Consider the following 17,906-nt stretch of genomic DNA (forward strand, 5'->3'; position numbering starts at 1 on the left):
CGAATTTCCATACCATTGGTCGGCCAACCCAAAAAAATCCCCCCCCCCCCCCCAAAAAAAACATCTGATACATGAGAAAGGTCAAAGATGGTGCCAAAATATCTCCAAATGGCCTAAACATATAGGTGTCCGCCTAAACATACCTGTACTAAAACAGGTACAAAGTTGCATTTGCTCACATTACTAGCATCAACTTTGGCACAAGTACTATTAAGACCCTGGAGTACTGATTCCTACATGATTTTGGCTTCGTTATCAGGTTTCCAAGGTGATATTCACTGTAAAAGCTGTTGTTTTTTTAGGCGGAGACTGAATTTGAGATGTTTTATAATGTTCTAGCTCTATTTGCTCTGACACAGTAACATAGATTTTGATTCTGACACTTCTACAGCCACCCCACAGGTGTTAGCTTTCATTTGATAACAATATCATTATGAGGGCCCTTGTGATTGTGGAGATATTCTATATTCACTGTGGGCATGTCATTTCGAGCAGAAAACCAGAAAAATTAGGTGGATAAGAAGAGGTTTTTAATGTAACCTTTATTTAACTGGGCAGGTCAGTTAAGAACAAATTATTATTTACATTTGGGTCTGGCAGATACAGAAACACACACTTAAAACGTGATTCTAGACCCTCCTCATATTGCTATGGACTAGGAGTGGTCATGGTAGCTTAGGTACTGGACATGGATAGAATGGATGTTTGTTGCTACCCTATATTATGTAATGGTGATGACTTTGGGATGTTTCTGGTCTTTTCCCTTTCACAGGTGAGGCACCTTACATGCACACATTTAACCTAGAATCCTGATTGATTGATTGATTGAAAACTTTATTAGAAGATTTGCAGAAGTAGGTACATGAAAGTACATATTACATACAAGGTCAACTAAAAGGATAAAAACCCAAGAAAGCCACTGGCTTATTTCAATTGGGGTCCTTGATTCTCAATTCATCGTTACATGTAAGACAGACAAAAAAAACTAGTACTATCTACAAGATAATACAGACAAATAACTATTACTATCTACAAGATAAACATACATCCATCATGGGAAGAACAATATAACAAAACATTAGGTATGTACAGCGGGTAGGACAGGTGGGGACATACACCACAGGTGGGGGCGGGGCACAAAACACAAAGTATGTACAGTGGGTAGTTCGGGTCTTTTAATCTGATTTTTGATTTAGAGGGTCCAGTTACGGATTGCAGCCTCCTGTAAATGTTTCTAATTGTTGCCCTTGTTTCTAATTGTTGCCCTTGCCCAATGTATTTTGTTGTTGTTGTTGATATCTGTAAATAAGTAAATAAGGTATATATCTATTTTTAACTGATATACTTTTTCAACAAGTTGTTTAAACTCATTGGCAGCTACATTTTGAGCCATAAATGATTCACAGAATATTCCCTCACATCATCGTCTGTATTCACCTAACCAATCATATATATTTTATAATGTAACCTAAATGCACAATCATGAATCCCAAACACTACAGTGAGAGATCCGCAAGAGCTGAACTTAAACACAGATGTAAACATATGACACATATTTGGTAACATACACAAAAACTCCTAAGATGAGTATGCATGATACATGTATTATTTGTTGTATAGCAAGTATAAGAGGAGTGAAAAAAAAATTTGGCCTGATGTTACTGTTATTTTGTATTTATTTCATGTTTATATGCATGTTTTATATAGGTTACCTCATGTACACAGAGTAATCTTTCGACCATGTTCTTTTTGAATAAACTGTAAAATATCTGATCATCATATTCATTGAAAGTAAAAGTTTTGTCTTCCACAGATCCGATGTAGCTTACTAATTGTTTGACTGTTACGTACGAGGGCGTTAATCATATGACTTCTTCCGCTATGAAAAATCCCCTGAATTCCGCGTCAATGGAAATATGCGGCGGTAATGTGTCATTGGTTACTTATCAAAACTAGTCTGAATAGTCTCATCACTGAATCGAGAAGTTACACAACTGAGAAGAGTTTGAAAAGTAAGTAGTTGATTGACTTTGTTTTACTTTCAATATTTAATTGGCTATAAAAGATAGAACAGGTTTTAGATATTGTACCTAGTTGGAAAAGTTTAAATTCTAATTCTAAGACATTTAAAATGTTAAATGTTTTCAGTATCTAGCCGATAGCCCTAGGTGTGTATTTTGTGTGTGCCCATTCACTTCACTACTTCAATACTGCACTTCAGTATTATATTTATATGTAATATAAAGGGCATACATATATTTTATATTTATTTATATTTATTTATTTTTTCTCTTAAGGATTAATAGAGTATACAGTATAACGCATGAAAACTGGTTACAATCTACTCACAAACAGACTGGAAAACAGAAAGGAATTCAGAGATTCAAAGAAAGGAATTCAGATAAATACTTCCTGCCTTCTCTCTTTTTTTTCTCAGCGTTCCAGTTTGATTTCGTCAATATCCGGTCGGTTCCCGGGCCGTTTCCGTGAAGAAGGGCACAGAGCTCCATTTATCTTTCTTAAAACGGTAAGTTAACATTTGGAGGGCTGAAAAATCAAGAAAGATCTTCGCAAGCTTTTGTGTGGTAAAGGTTTGCGGGGTTCCCCTTTTTAGTTGCCCTTGACATTTAGTCAGCAACGCCTACTGATGACTGTTATTGTTGTTGGCTCTAAGCCAGCCACTGAAGGTCCATAGCTGTTAACAACGATTCTGTTTTAAATTAAAACAAGTGTAACCTAAACATGATCTAAATACGTTTAGAAATGACATTACCCTAATGTACAGTTTCCACCTATGGTAGAATTAACATGTATATGTGTTATTTATTATACCCGGAAGTATGACCGTTTAAGTATAGATTATAGGCCTACTTTACTTCATACTAGTTTTTTTTTTATACTCGTTGTTTGTTTGTCATATTGTGTTTACCATTTATGCCCGCTGTGTACTGAATTGCAATAAATACAGTTTAAAATGTAACTCAACAACGCCTCATTGACAACTCACGTGATTGAGTTGGTTGTACAGTACACGAAAATCGTCATCCGTTCACCCACAGAAAATGGCCAATCTCTGAATCAAACAAATAATGCATTCAAATGGTGAACCCCAGATTAATGTGTTTCTTCTGTCCTGCAGGTGCTTTCAACAATGATGCCGTAAAGGAGGAAATCCATTGTTTGTTCGAAACGCAAACACTTTTATTTTATTTTATTGGGCTTACGTATGTCCCCAGTCATGGAAGACTAAAGTCCCTCTGAAGGGATGCCTGATTGAGGGGGAGAGGTTTGAGTCCTTATACTTAGGGGCTTGTGCGCGTGTGTCTTGTGTCATCCTTTCATGCACCATGTTTTAAATTCATATCACAATTCAAGCATACAGTGTCCTCCATAAGTATTGGAAAAAGGAAGCATTTGGTGTCTGTCAACATGAAGACCGAAGAGTTATCAAGCCATAATTGGCCTGATAAATCAAACGTATCCAAAACCTTCAGCTAGCTAAAAATTAATTGAGGCAAATCGAAACAAGAACTAAAGATGGCTGCAATTACAGGCCTGGCACAGCACCACCAGAGAATATAGCCAGCGTCTGGTGGGGTCAATGGGTCGCAGACTTCAGGCATGCAAAGGATCGTCGACTAAATACTAAAGATTAGTGCTTTATTTGTTTTGTTTTGTTTTTCTTTTGTAGCCCTGAAATAGACGTTTAAAATATTGTGCTTTCTAAATAGGAAGAAGAAGAAAAAACATTGAAGCATTGAATCAAAACTGAGAATCTCTACTTTGATCCCATGGTGATTGCTTGATTTCAAATCCAAACTGTTGGAGAATAGAGATAAATCTAGAAAACAAAATGCTACCTACTTCCAATACTTATGGAGGGCACTGTATTCTTTTAGAGGACATAATGACATCACATTCTATGAGATGGGTGTTGGAGAGTCCGGTGCCTCCTGACCCAGGATGATATATTAGATTATAATTGTCATGATTTTAATTTCAGTTCAGCATTCACTGTTTGGATAATCTTATCATTGTCACCATTCAAGCTTGAGGCTTCTCTTACAGGAGAAATAGTTGTTCCCAGCATGTGATCAGCATGTGATTTGAGTGTTGGTCGAGCATTGTGAAATACAGGACTTCACTAGTCCTTCCATTGTCTGACACCACTGGAGAGTGCACAGTTGAGCAAAGAGACTTGAGTTTCCCTTGGTATTTGGAAATAGCAACGGTGTCCATTTCAATACCGTCATAAAATAATATCTTCTGCGCAATGTGCGCATATATAATATAATAAATGCCTATTTGTGTTTGTCCAGCACCACTGTCCGTGTGGTTGAAGACTCTATGAAAGTGATGACAGAACTTTCGAATTTACATTAGAATAAACATTAGAATTGGTCAAATAACCTTACATTTAAAAAAAACAACGACTATTTAGAAGTGATTATGATCACGCGTCAGGTGATCACTTCTTCTCAGAAGAAGGATACGCAGTGACACATTCGCACATGGCAATGTTTCCCATACATAGACGAGACTGTGGCGCGCCACCATAGTGTAATTTCTCCCGCCATAGTCTCAGTACGAACCAAAAGTATTTTTAGCGCATTTTTCAACGCTGCTCACGGAAAGTGTTCAAGGCAGGTTCGCAGATAGGCCAGAGCTAGGGCTTTGGTCCAGCTTTCACCAGCCGCTGGTACCAATTCATCATTTGAAATTGTTTAACATTGTAAAAAAATCGGATACCGCCCAATCCTATCTTGAACCATCGAGAGTGGTCTGGAGTATTCGGTTTAGTAGTTGGCTTCATCAGATGCCGGATGCGTGTTGGGAACAGCATGTTGCTCATCCTGTGAGTAGCAGGTAAAGGTGTGTACAGGACAGGTGATGTGTATTTCACCCACTGTCACACACAGCCACAGAGAGGAAAGCTTCACTTAACAGACAGTAGGAGGCCTACATATATGTCTGGTCATGCAGGAGTTTCTTTCACTTCTGTTATTCCTCCCCTTCAGTTTCCGTTCTTGGGATCTATGAACACAACTTGTTCTGTTTCACTTCAGCAGAAACATAGTCCTAGGTTTCATTTGTCATTCATGATGATTTGAATCTGACATCAGGGGAAAGCACTGAGCACAGTCTGTGTTTTCCATCTGTTTTGTGTTTGCATTTGACCTTTTTCACAGTGTGTTTGTGTGTGTGTGCGCGTGTGCAGGGATTTCTTGTGTTTTCAAGAAAACCCTTGTGTGTTTCCCTGGTATAGGCCAGCTCAAACCTCTCTCCCCCCGAGGGCATCCCTTCCTCTTCTCTGTCTTTATAAACTCAAATATACAAATGGACACTCTTGTCCAACTCCAAAAGAATCCGTTTCTGATGGGTTTGTTTCGCAACGGGGCCCCGACTGACCTGCAGTATGATAACTCCTCAGGTACACACTTATTCATTACTAGTTTTTTATTTATTTATTTATTTACAATTGTTACATATACAAAATGTTGTCACAGATAAGTGCTTGTGTTATTTTCACCTTTGGTCGAAGCATATCTTCATAATCTCTGAGATTCATCAACCTTTCTGTTAATGTCATGGTTAAGTTATTAGCAATAAATTGTGCATGACAAAAAGTCCTCTGTGGTTGAAATGGTTAGTGCTCTTTGTTAGGCACTTTAGGCTGCAAGTATTGTATAACTGTTTATAAACCAAGTTGATCGATGCTGTTATTATATTTCCTCCTCAGAGCTGTTTCGTATCTCCACCTACGCCCGTTTCCAGTCGTCAGGAGTGACCGAGCGGAGCTTGGCGCGGGCAGGGTGGTTCTACACGGGCGTGGGGGACAGGGTACAGTGTTTCAGGTGTAATGTGACAGCGGAGGGCTGGCAGGCAGGAGACTGTCCCACAGAGAGACACAGACAGCTCTCCCCCTCCTGCTCCTTCATCCAGAGTCTGCCCACCCCAGCCAACCTGCTCTCCTCCTCCCATTCTGCCTTCTCCCCACTCCGCAGCGCTCCCACCGTACCGGTGAGATTAACCATGACCAGATTAACCATGACGTTTGATGATTAGCAATGGATTGCATTGTTCCACATATTAATCTCTGTTGTTGGGTTTCGTGGAATAGTGTTAGAGCCTTTTATAACTATTCTTTTCCAAACCAAATGATGTTAACTTGCATTATGTCACCCTCTTAGGTGTCAGGCCCTGCCCCAGCCCCAGCCCCTGTCCCCGCTCCTCCTATCCCCCCTGCGGCAAGCCAAGGAGAGGAGCCGGGAGTAGGGTATTTGAATATGGGCTTCTCAGCCCCGGTGCCCTCCAGCCCCCTGAGCTCCCGTGGCGTAGAGGACATGTCCCACCAGAGACCCCCCACCTGCCACAACCCCAGCATGCGGAGAGAGCAGGACCGCCTGGACTCCTTCCACTCCTGGACCCTCTCCATCATCACCCCTTCGGAGCTGGCCAAGGCCGGTTTCTATTTCCTGGGCCAAGGGGATCGAGTGGCCTGCTTCACCTGTGGAGGACAGGTATGACCAACCATGTAGGATGAAAGAAGAATGACTTGTTGGTATTTATTGGTGTTTTTCTACCTGTTAGCTGGGTACACGGTTGACTGACGTAAAAACATTTTGGTTTTCTAGCTGAGTAACTGGGAGCCGGGTGACCGGGCGGTTTCAGAGCACCAGAGACATTATCCCAACTGCCGCTTCGTCCGGGGGGAGCGGGGAGACAACGTGTCCCTGCCTGGGGGTGCTGGGGGGGCCGGGGGTACAGCAGGGGCTTCCCAGACCGCCGGAGGAGCCGCGGCCCTCAGTAACGTGTCCAACCCAGCCATGCAGGAGGCCGAGGAGAGGCTGCTCACCTTCGTCCACTGGCCTACCCGTATCCCTGTACGCCCCGACCAGCTGTCCAAGGCTGGCTTCTACTACGTAGGTGAGGAAAGGGGTAGTGGTGGGCTAGTGGATAGTGAGTTGAAGTTGAACTGGTGATCAGAAGGTCATGAGTTTAAAATCCCACCTGGAAACCACCTGGGAACCCCGCCAACTTGTGTGTCCTTGAGTAAGACACTTACTCCAGCCCTAAGTTACTCCAGGGAGACTGTCCCTGTCATCTCTAATTGTGAGTCGCTTTGGATAAAAGCGTCTGCTAAATGGTTAAAATATAAATATAATAAAATAAGAGCCGAGCAGTGATTTGCATTATGGACTGAAAATGAGACATAGGAGGCAGTTTCCCTATTGACTGCTTTTTAGATGAGCTCAGACTGGCGTTCCCCTGGTCCTACTCACATCACGGTGACAATGACTCATGGTGAGAGGCGACTACCAGAGGCAGCCTCTTCACTATGGCAGTTCTCCTACTGGGGGAGTAGTGTCGTGGATATAATTGATTCTTAATAGATTTAGTAGAACTTACAAAGCACAAAGAGCTTAGATCAATTGTCTCCAAAGAGGCCTTTTATTAAGCCAAGTTACATGAGCACAGAGAGAAATGAGCCGACCAATAAGCAAGAAGCAAGCAGGAAGCCCCCAACGATGGGTGTGACTCATATTTATAGACCTGTCCTTGGTCATGAGGTCACTATTCTTGGGAACCAATCATATTATACAAATCTGTAATTACACAAGTTATGGGCCTGTCCATAGTCAGAATTATTCACTGCGCCACAGATCTTGGCCCATCCCTGCTTACAGGAAGGAAATGGGCCTTCCTTGAGTGCTAGATTCACCAAACTGTAGAGAGACTTACATTTCTCAGTACAACATGATATAAAACCACTACAGTAGCTTCCGGTCCCTGGCCGTCCCCGGTTTAGTAGGGGGGGGGGGGTTTCAATGCAGGGGGCTTCCACTGAACGGCCCGTTATGACTACTGCACACTGCAGTACCAGAGTACCCGGTACTCATAGGATTTGTGTTTCAGGTCGTAACGATGACGTGAAGTGTTTCTGCTGTGACGGAGGCCTGCGCTGCTGGGAGTCCGGAGACGATCCCTGGGTGGAACATGCCAAGTGGTTTCCTAGGTAACGAGTAACGACTGGTTACTGTAACTCTGTGTGATTGTAGATAATGTACTGAGGTGTTTTTTTGGTAGTTGTGTGTGCTGATTAATATGGTTCTTCTGGCTATCTGCAGGTGTGAGTACTTACTCCAGGAGAAGGGACAGGAGTTTGTCCACCAGATTCAGGCCCGCTTTCCCCGGCTGTTTGAGCAGGTGAGAGTTTGAAGGCTCCAGGCTGTGGTCGGCCTAGATGCCACGTTTAGTCTCTGATCTGAAAGTGAAACCTCCTAAACAGGAAGAACAGGATAATGACGCTTTACGTTCCTGTTCTTTCTGGTCTCCTCCCCCCCACAGCTCCTGACCAATGGGGACAACAGCTCACGAGAGTTTGTGGACCCGCCTGGTGAGTGAGAGATTGAAAAAAGAGATAAAAAAAAAAACATGAGTTTACAGGAATCTGTAGTATGTTAGATAGCGATTATTAGATTATACGTACCCGGAGTAAGATTATGTCTGTCTTTCTCCCTCTCTCTGTCTCTCAGTGGTCCACTTAGGTCCAGGCGAGGAGCGGTCGGAGGATGCAGTCATGATGAACACTCCGGTGGTGAAGTCTGCTCTGGAGATGGGCTTTGAGCGCAGTCTGGTCAAGCAGACGGTCCAGAGTAAGATCCTGACGAGCGGGGAGAACTACAAAACTGTCCAGGAGCTGGTCTCAGACCTTCTCAGCGCCGAGGACCAGAAGAGGGAGGAGGAGAGAGAGATGCTTGCAGAAGCAATGGCATCTGGTACAACAGCTTTTTGAAACACACAGGCTTGCACTAGACCTGGTGTGACAGCCCTTTTAAACACATCTCTTACCACATCGCCACCTGTATAGCTAGATATGTCAGCACATTGAAAGAAAGAAAAACATTTGGGTACAAAGATATACAAGCTGTCCATACTGATTCTATACTAGTAATAATAATACATAATACGTTGGACTTATATAGCGCTTTTCTAGACACTCAAAGACGCTTTACAAACTGAAAAGATTGAGTAGTAAAATAAAAAGAAATAAAAGAAAGTATAGGGGTCTAATACATTTTTAGATTACTAAATCTAAATCTAAGTGTCTTTGTAGGACAATCTACTTTGTATACTGCAAGTATATCTAGATTTCTCGATTTTGAAAAATGTATATTACATTTTTTTAATATACTAACCACTTCTCTCTCTGCAGATGGTTTCACTTTCTTGAAGAGACACCAGGCAGCGTTGGTTCAGCGTCTTAAGAGCGTGGAGTCCGTTTTGGAGCACTTGAGAGAGCAGAACGTGATAAGTATGTATATTTAATACAAGGCTTTTTTCTGTGGTGATTTTCAGTTTAAACTGAGCAACAATCATGGATGTGTAGCAGTGGAGATAGAAATCCGAGGTTCTGGCTCATTGGAATGCATTACAACGAGTCTACCCTCTGATTTATACCTCCACACCGGCCTCTCCTGATGGTGTAGAGTAGACCATGCCACTGAGATAACATGAACCCTGACCTGTTCATGGCTGTTGACCTCCAGGTGCTGAGGAGTACGAGACTCTGAAGGCCCAGGCTTCCACCCAGCAGCAGACGGCCAGGCTGATCGAGATGGTTCTGACCAAAGGCAACGCCGCGGCGGAAGTGTTCAGGAACTGGATCCAGAAGAACGACGTCTACCTGCTCAGAGATCTCATGGGTACTTCACCTCTCACCTCTGACCTCTGACCTCTGACCGGCTCACCGCTCATCTCCATCAGCTGGGACCCCATCTTCTCTCAGGGCGCATCCCGAGTCATATCACATTCCCCATATTGTGCACTCGTTTTGACCTACTGTTGCACTATATGGGGAATAGGGTGTCATTGTGGGGGTGGGGGGGGCAGGGAGTAAAGTGTGTCGTATTGTCCTGACCATGTCACTGTGAGAATGATGGAAGGGTACGGGCTTGTGTTAGGGACTCAGGTAGGCACACTACTGATCTAGGGAGGCCTACACTGGAACCACACCAGGTGATGTGAGGATGAAACAAACAATCAACTGAGAAGTGTGGAGATTCTAGAGAGAGCTGGCTCCCTGACCTCAGACCTGCTGAGATGGTTTACAGGACCGGGACCGGCCTGGTCCTGAGAGATGATATAGAGACTTCAATTGGCCATTTACACTTATTTATGATATCTATAGGTTAGTGAACCTCTGCGATGCCTGACTTTAGTTTCATCATCCTAGCTCATTCCAGCGAAACCGTGCCCAGCATAGTTCATCCGTCCAGCCCAGCTCTCTCCCAGTCTAAGCTCATGTTTAATTTTCTCTTCTCACTGCACTTTCAGCCCAGGCAAATGAAGCCGCATCACCGAGTCAAGATCTCTCAGGTATATGTACAGACACACACACACACACACACACACACACACTCACACACACACACATATACACAAGGCTTCTGCTACACACACACACGCACACACACTGCTTGTAGCTTTGGCTTAGAGGGATCGGCTAGCATTTGGGAAACGAGGCCTCTGAACTGAAATGGGTGGGGGTTCAGGTGTGTCATCCAATGGGTGTGCGTTGCCCTCCTCTCCTGTGAGTTGCTATTGGCTCACTCTCAGCAGTGATCGACAGTACAGGATGACAAGAGGGTTCTAAGGCCTCATTTCCCTGCTCTACCCTGCGCTAGTGAGTGAATGAGTGAGTGCGTGTAGGTGTGCATGGTGTGTGTGTGTGCGTGCGTGTGTGGGTGGGTTTGTGAGCATATGTGCACAGTAAATGTCGGCGTTCCTGTATGCGCGTGTCATGTGAGAGTGAGACTTGGCGTTTTATTTCTCACCCTGCACCCAACCTCTTTCCATTCCCATTCTCTCTCTTCCTCTCCACCCTCCCCCCCTCCTCCCCAACCCCCCTCCCCCTCCCCCCTCTCCAGACCTGCCCATGGAGGAGCAGCTGCGCCGTCTGCAGGAGGAGCGCACCTGTAAAGTGTGCATGGACAAGGAGGTCAACATCGTCTTCATCCCTTGCGGACACCTGGTGGTGTGTAAGGAGTGCGCCCCCTCGCTGCGCAAGTGCCCCATCTGCAGAGGCCTGGTCAAGGGCACCGTCCGTACCTTCCTCTCCTAGACAAACTCCGTGAACCCTCATCCAAAATATAACACAGCCACGTCCCAACAGTCTAACATGGACTACCTGCCTTCATGCCAACTGATTTGAATGGGCTGGATGAGTGTTATCAGTCTAGTGGAAACCTAGGTGAGGGAAGGGAGGTCTTCCAAAGGGTATTGGGACATGTCTCTATCCTCTCTTATCAAGATAAAAAATAGCTCAGCAAAAGCTTCTGTCCTTCAGCACAGGTCTGACTAGACATTTACATTTCAGAGATCTCTAGATGTGCATGGAATTATAATCACGTATCTATAATTGTACACACAGTATGTGTTGAGAAAATCAACCTGGAGAAATCTTCATTATCTTCTCTAACCTTTAACTCTTGTAGCTAACTACTGCTAGAGATTGTGTTGCGATTTATAATGGCTAATAACTCATGAAGTTGTGATGATTGTTCAGCTCCATGACGGGGCCCCTCACCCCACAAAAGAAAAGAACATTCTTACCAAATAAAGACAGTCCGCTGTGTGTCTGATGGTACATCTGGTGTCCTCTGATGGTTTCTAATACAAACTTGAAGTAGGAAGTAGGAAGTCTGCATTCTTTCATCAGGATTAATTAATGAATTGTTAATTCATAATAATTACCGTATTTGACTTGAATGATCCCAGTATTGTAGCTTCAGGCGGACAGGTTGGGTTGTTATTGTGCTTGCTGCAGCAAGCCCACGTCATGTTATTGCTCATATATATTTATTTTAATCCTATTCTTTTACTAACTGTTAAGACAACAATATAGTAAGCTAGTTATTTTAGCTAGCTAAAGATATTGGCCCCCCAAATCATTTTACAACTTGTTTAGCAATTGTTACGATGTTTCTGTGGAACTCTGCAGTGTTGCCAGATTGGTCTGATGTTTACCATGCCAATCAGTGCTCAAAATCCACCCAAATTGATAAAAAACCAGCCCAAATATTATAATTTGTGATGAATTCTGTTGTGAACCTCATTCGTAACAGCAAATGCTATATAAAACAGATATGAACTATAAAAGCATTTATGATTGCAATGCAATGTTGAGTAGATTGTAACCAGTTTTCATGTATTATACAGTAGCATCTTAAATAAAACAAAAAAAGTTCACTTAGTTCAACGTGTATGGGTACACACAAAATACACATCTGGGGCTATCGGCTAGATACTGAAAAATTTAACATTTCCTTTCCCAATTAGGAATCATTTAATTAATCTAAAACCTGTTTTATCTTTGGTAGCCAAATATTGAAAGTAAAACAAAGTCAATGAACTACTTACTTTCCAAACTCTTCTCAGTTGGCGTTCGCAGGTGGTTCAGTGATTAGATAGGACTAGTTAAGATCACCAACTAACCAACGGACACGCAATATTCAAACAGTTTCCCTGTACTTGAACAATGAAACAGAACTGTGGAAGACAAAACGTTCACTTTCAATGAATATGATGATCAGATATTGTACAGTTTATTCAAAAATAACATGGTCCAAAGATTACACTGTGTACATAAGGTAACATGTACACTACCGGTCAAAAGATTTAGATACATTTTTCCAGTTTTTACTGAAATTTAGCTACAATGCAAAGGAATCAATTACACACTGTGTAGATTAGGATGTCACTACCAACTCAGCAAATTTCATAATTTCAATAATTTTCAGTCCCTGCCGGTGACAAACATACCCTTGATCTTCACACAAGAGATGGTGTGGAAACTGCATTGCATGTGCTGGATTTGCACTTAACTTAATGCTTTGCAGTAAAACCAAATAATCACATTTCCAGCTACTTTCTTTGCTGCATCACTTGAATTCATTGTTGCAAACAATTATGGATATGAGATAGATTACTTTCCATTAAGGGATTCTTTTTGGCCACTTGGTTATCGACCAATTTTGTAGAGTGACTGAGATGATGTTGTCTCATCCTCTCCTCAAATGTGTAGATCCAGGGTCACATTCTTGAGCAGTGTTGCTCCTCTCCATTTTCTCAGTTTGTAATGACAACCTGATCCACACAGTGTAATCAATAATTGATTCCTATGGCAATTAAAGACCCTATAAAACAAAGATATTAATTCCACAAATACACAAACTATTATCCTTGCAAAGAGATGGACTCAATTCAACTTATTGAGTAATTTGTTGATGACATTTGAGCATTTTAGCTAAATTTCAATAACAATTGGAAAAATGTAGGTGTTCTAAAACTTTTGACCAGTAGTGTATCTATATAAAACATGCATATAAACATCAAATAAATACAAAATAATAGTTACATTAATCAGGCCAATTTTGTAGTTCTCAAGCGCTAATGTGAAAATTATTTTCACTCCTCTTATACTTTCCATACAACAAATAATACACATTGTATCATGCACAGTAAAAACAATATCTTAGGAGTTTTTGTGTATGTTACCAAATATGTGTCATATGTTTACATCTGTGTTTAAGTTCAGCTCTTGTGGTCAGCGCTGTCAGCTGGACTGTCCACTGAGAAAGATCTCTCACTGTAGTGTTTGGGATTCATGATTGTGCATTTAGGTTACATTATAAAATATATATGATTGGTTAGGTGAATACAGAAGATGATGTGAGGGAATATTCTGTGAATCATTTATGGCTCAAAATGTAGCTGCCAATGTTTAAACAACTTGTTGACAAAGTATATCAGTTAAAAATAGATATATACCTTATTTACAGATATCAACAACAAAATATACTGGGCAAGGGCAACAATTAGAAACAGGATTCTAGGTTAAATGTGTGCATGTAGGGTGCCTCACCTGTGAAAGGGAAAAGACCAGAAACATCCCAAAGTCATCACCATTACATAATATAGGGTAGCAACAAACATCCATTCTATCCATGTCCAGTACCTAAGCTACCATGACCACTCCTCGTCCATAGCAATATGAGGAGGGTCTAGAATCACGTTTTAAGTGTGTGTTTCTGTATCTGCCAGACCCAAATGTAATTCATAATTTGTTCTTGACCCGCCTGGTTAAATAAAGGTTAAATAAAAAAAGAGAAAAATCTGTGTATTGAAGTCAGGTGTGTGTGTGTGTGTGTGTGTGTGTGTGTGTGTGTGTGTCTAAAGCCAGGTAAGGTGGGTCTTTGTGTGCGTCTATAGCCAGGTGAGCAGACTGTCCTTGTCTATGCGTGATGCAGAGAGGACAGTCTCCATATCCGTCAAGATATCCGAGCTCAGAGCTTCCTGTATGCTGGGCATTAGCTCCTCCCCCTCGTTGGACATGCACACCACAGACCCTCCAGTCTCCAGGACAGTCATTGGTGTGACCGCTCCAGAGTCACCTGTCACAGCAGAGAACACAACAGGATATTAGCATACAGAGGAAAACACTTGGGTCGTATTCAGCAGGAATCAACCGGAGACGCCTTCAGTTGAGTGAAACAATTATTTCTCCAATTTCATGCCCATTGAACACAATACTAGTGGGTTCGGGACGCTAAATGCTACTTGGTGTGTTTGTTACCTGTGTCCATGAGTTCCACAGAGTTGAGCAGGTGGTCAGGAGTACGGGGGAAGCTGCTGATACTCAGGCCGCTGTCGGTACTCTCGTTACGGGAGTGAGCCCTGCCAGAGACCACACACAAAAACACACTTTCTGAATATCTGCAGAAACCTACACAGTACACACCATCTCCTGACACACATACACGCGTGCACGCACGCACACACACACACACACACACACACACACACACACACACACTTACCCGTTGAGGGTAGGGTCTGCAAGGTTGGAGTTCCTGTTTCTAACTTCCTGGGAGGGGGCAGCGTTTCCATCATGCTCCATGCTGCTGGGTAACTGGAGACATAAACAGACAAACTGCATCTAAATATACAGTATAGACACATCTCTGAATATAGAAATAACCTCATACGATATGATTATTATATCACTGAATGTGTAATCTGACAGTTGAAGTGAAGAAAGAAGAAGTGCATTTAGGAGAGAAGGAGAGAGTGGACAGCAAAGTGATGCGAGCCTCACATAATTGACATGCCACTGTCCTCCCCTGCAGTCTATTCCGATTTCTTTGTGCTTTTCTCAGAACTTTTCAGGTTTTGGTATTTCCATTTTGAAAAGGTGAGCGTCTATCTCGCTAAATGGGAGTGTAGATTGATTTGTCTTAAGGAATTCTTATGTGCTATGGTTAGAAAACCATCAACCGTTATCCATAGACGACCGACAGAAAAAGATACAATTTCGAACACTGCCAATGGTGTTGCTTGACTTAATGCAGCCTCTCCAGTGTGCAGAACTGCACATTTTTTGTGTGTAAAACATCAGATGGGAATGCCTCTAGTCATCAAACACACCCCTCAAATGTGTGTGAGTTTCTCCAACCCACAACAAGTTGGCATAATAGCGCATTAATGGCTTGAGAATCTGTGCTGGAGATCTGCACGCACATTTGAAGCGTAAGTCAACGATCCATGCACATAAGCAGGTGCGCAAAGAAATGAGAATAGACCCCGACATGCGGAACCACCGACGAGGCATAGATTCGGGCAATGATTGACCTGTGCTCTGATTGGCCGAGGAAGTTCCAGGTGTTTGCGTCGGAGCCTCTCCTTCTCCTGCAGCTGCTGTTGCCTCTGCTGGGTCGCTATGCCAACAGGGGCGGGCATCAGAGGTGAAGGCTTCATCTGCGTGGCAGGGCTCACCCTCTGGGCTGTGGATGTGGATGAGAGAAAATAAATTATATAAAATAAAATAAAAATATATGTGCATAGTATAAAAAGTGTAATAATGAGCTACATTTACAAAGGGCTTTTTCCATGAAATGCCTATATACAAGACGAAGTAAAGACGAAACAAGATTCCCCATTCCACACCGCAAACATTACAGACATTTGCTCCCTTTCCAACTTGTCATGATCAACAGCACCTTCTGCTGGTGAAAACAGCAAGTGTGGGACAGTAAAGCAGCATGGCCAATAGCATATTTTTGTATTACCTGTGGTGATGTGTGTGTGTGTGTGTGTGTGTGTGTGTGTGTGTGTGTGTGTGTGCGTGTGTGTGTGTGTGTGTGTGTGCGTGCATGCATGTGTTACCTAGGCGTGGGTCTAGCCAGGAGGTAGTCTTGGTGGTGTGGTTGATGTAGTAAACCTCTCCCTCGGGAGTCACGGCCTGCTCCCAGCCCTCAGGCAGCGGACCTGGAGATGACCATACACACAGTCACCACACATACCACAGGGGGAGAGAGGAGAGAGAGAGAGGGGGGGGTTCATGATAAGGGTAGCTCCCGGCCTGAGTGTGTCTAGGCTGGTGTTTTGGGCGAACAGCGTTGGGCGAGGGTGTGGGTTTGCAAAGAGTTTGGGGGCAGATATGAGTAGAAAGACCTGTGGCTGGTGAGGTATAAGGAACGGGTGGCAGGGATGAGGGGTTAGAAGGTAGTAGAGGAGACAGGATGAGGAGGAGAGAGACAGAAGCGGCGGCACGCACCTGTGTCTGGGCTGGTGTTGCTGTGTGGCTGTGTGGTGGGCTCAGGGTTGGCGAGGGTATGGGTGTGGGGGGGAGGGGCAGAGAGAGGGTGAGAGGCCGCGTTGGACTGCAGATGGGAGAGACGAGGGTCGTGCCATGTGGTCGACTGGTCCAGGTGACTACACACACACACACACACACACACACACACAAACACACACACACACACACACAGTGTGAGATGCAACTTTGGTCAAAAACATTGTCAATAAAGTTTGGCTTCAACAAACCGACGTAGTAGTGGCTGTGAAGCCTGCGGAACCTGCTAGCTGAGCTGTGTGAACACAATCAGTCACAACCTGCTCTACCAGTATTGCAACACACGCACACACACGTGCACATGCGCACGCGCGCGCACACACACACACACACACACACACACACATGCCCGCACCCACACGCACCCGCCCGCACACACAGGTGCGCACATGCCCGCACGCACACCTGCCCACCTACACGCACACGCGCACACACACACACACACACACACACACACACACACACACACATGATTTCAGCTACTTGGTAAACAAGTCCAATTGGTTATGACAAGAGTGTCATTAAGGCAACGTTCTAACCCTCACTCTACAGATAGGTGGACAGATGGACCGGTCTCCCTCTGCCAACAGACAGAGATAGAGCGGTCTGACAGACAGACACCTACTTGAGAAAATAGTGTTGACCAGAAGGGGTCTTGGCCATCTCCCAGCCTGGGGGAAGGGGCATGTCGTCAGGGATGGGCTGTGTTGCCACAGAGCCTGTTGCCGGGGAGGAGATGGGATTGATGGGTAAGGAGGCGGGGGAGGAGTGCGCCCGGACGTGATGAGGAGTCAGAGAACCACACAGGCCTCCATCTGAACTGGTCTGGAGAACAGAAGGTGGTTACACAGATCAGCCAAATCATAACCTTTGACCCCTACACAATACCAAAACCAGCTAATGATCTCATGATTGTAACTTTAAAAAAAGAAAATTCAGGCCAGTAAGCTGATCCTAGATCTCTCCCTAGAATCAGCTTCTACCCAGAGCTACAGAGTAGGTTAAGACAAGGGGGGGGGGCTGGGAAGGAGGGGGCAATTACTTGTCTGGAGTGGGCTGGCTGTCTGAAGAACGAGTCTGGGAGCTTCCTCATGCGCATGGGCAGTGAGGGTGGCAGGCTCGCCGTTTTGGGGTTCATCACTGCATTGAAGAGCGCCTCGAGATCCGTCTGCGAGTCCCCGCGTACGTGCACGACCTGCTGCCCCACCGG

The 17,906-nt window shown here is 43.9% G+C and overlaps 2 protein-coding genes across 2 annotated transcripts in view; one reads left to right on the plus strand and one right to left on the minus strand.

Moving 5' to 3' along the window:
* The first annotated feature begins 1,917 nt into the window (after window positions 1-1,917).
* birc2 (baculoviral IAP repeat containing 2) lies at window positions 1,918-11,632 on the plus strand. The gene is made up of 14 exons (XM_080550119.1): window positions 1,918-2,012; window positions 2,438-2,527; window positions 3,140-5,431; window positions 5,741-6,021; window positions 6,192-6,521; window positions 6,636-6,927; window positions 7,918-8,017; window positions 8,130-8,208; window positions 8,350-8,398; window positions 8,538-8,780; window positions 9,218-9,316; window positions 9,552-9,707; window positions 10,339-10,380; window positions 10,932-11,632. The coding sequence occupies exons 3-14, from the start codon at window positions 5,338-5,340 to the stop codon at window positions 11,123-11,125; spliced, it is 1,959 nt and encodes a 652-aa protein (XP_080406245.1). The 5' UTR covers window positions 1,918-2,012; window positions 2,438-2,527; window positions 3,140-5,337; the 3' UTR covers window positions 11,126-11,632.
* A 1,941-nt stretch (window positions 11,633-13,573) lies between these two features.
* The window catches only part of LOC308174896 (transcriptional coactivator YAP1-like), a gene marked incomplete at its 5' end in the record, with an annotated part of 4,357 nt that continues 24 nt past the window's right edge, over window positions 13,574-17,906 (minus strand). Inside the window, 8 exons of the mRNA XM_080550006.1 lie at window positions 13,574-14,456; window positions 14,639-14,739; window positions 14,883-14,974; window positions 15,694-15,845; window positions 16,228-16,329; window positions 16,619-16,776; window positions 17,322-17,521; window positions 17,739-17,906. The exon at window positions 17,739-17,906 is cut by the window's right edge and continues 24 nt beyond it. Coding sequence (XP_080406132.1) covers window positions 14,269-14,456; window positions 14,639-14,739; window positions 14,883-14,974; window positions 15,694-15,845; window positions 16,228-16,329; window positions 16,619-16,776; window positions 17,322-17,521; window positions 17,739-17,906 — 1,161 coding nt within the window. The 3' untranslated portion in view covers window positions 13,574-14,268. The remainder of the gene's footprint in view (window positions 14,457-14,638; window positions 14,740-14,882; window positions 14,975-15,693; window positions 15,846-16,227; window positions 16,330-16,618; window positions 16,777-17,321; window positions 17,522-17,738) is intronic.

Source organism: Nansenia antarctica (genome assembly GCF_963989245.1).
Source record: "Nansenia antarctica genome assembly, chromosome: 20".
In the NCBI taxonomy this organism is placed as follows: Eukaryota; Metazoa; Chordata; class Actinopteri; order Argentiniformes; family Microstomatidae; genus Nansenia; species Nansenia antarctica.

Bases quoted from the DNA above. Each gene is read 5' to 3' on its own strand.
- birc2 (XM_080550119.1), top strand. From the start codon at position 5,338: ATGGACACTCTTGTCCAACTCCAAAAGAATCCGTTTCTGATGGGTTTG. The intron at 5,432-5,740 runs GTACACACTTAT...TTTCCTCCTCAG, and splicing joins GCAGTATGATAACTCCTCAG to AGCTGTTTCGTATCTCCACC. The intron at 6,522-6,635 runs GTATGACCAACC...TTGGTTTTCTAG, and splicing joins GCTTCACCTGTGGAGGACAG to CTGAGTAACTGGGAGCCGGG.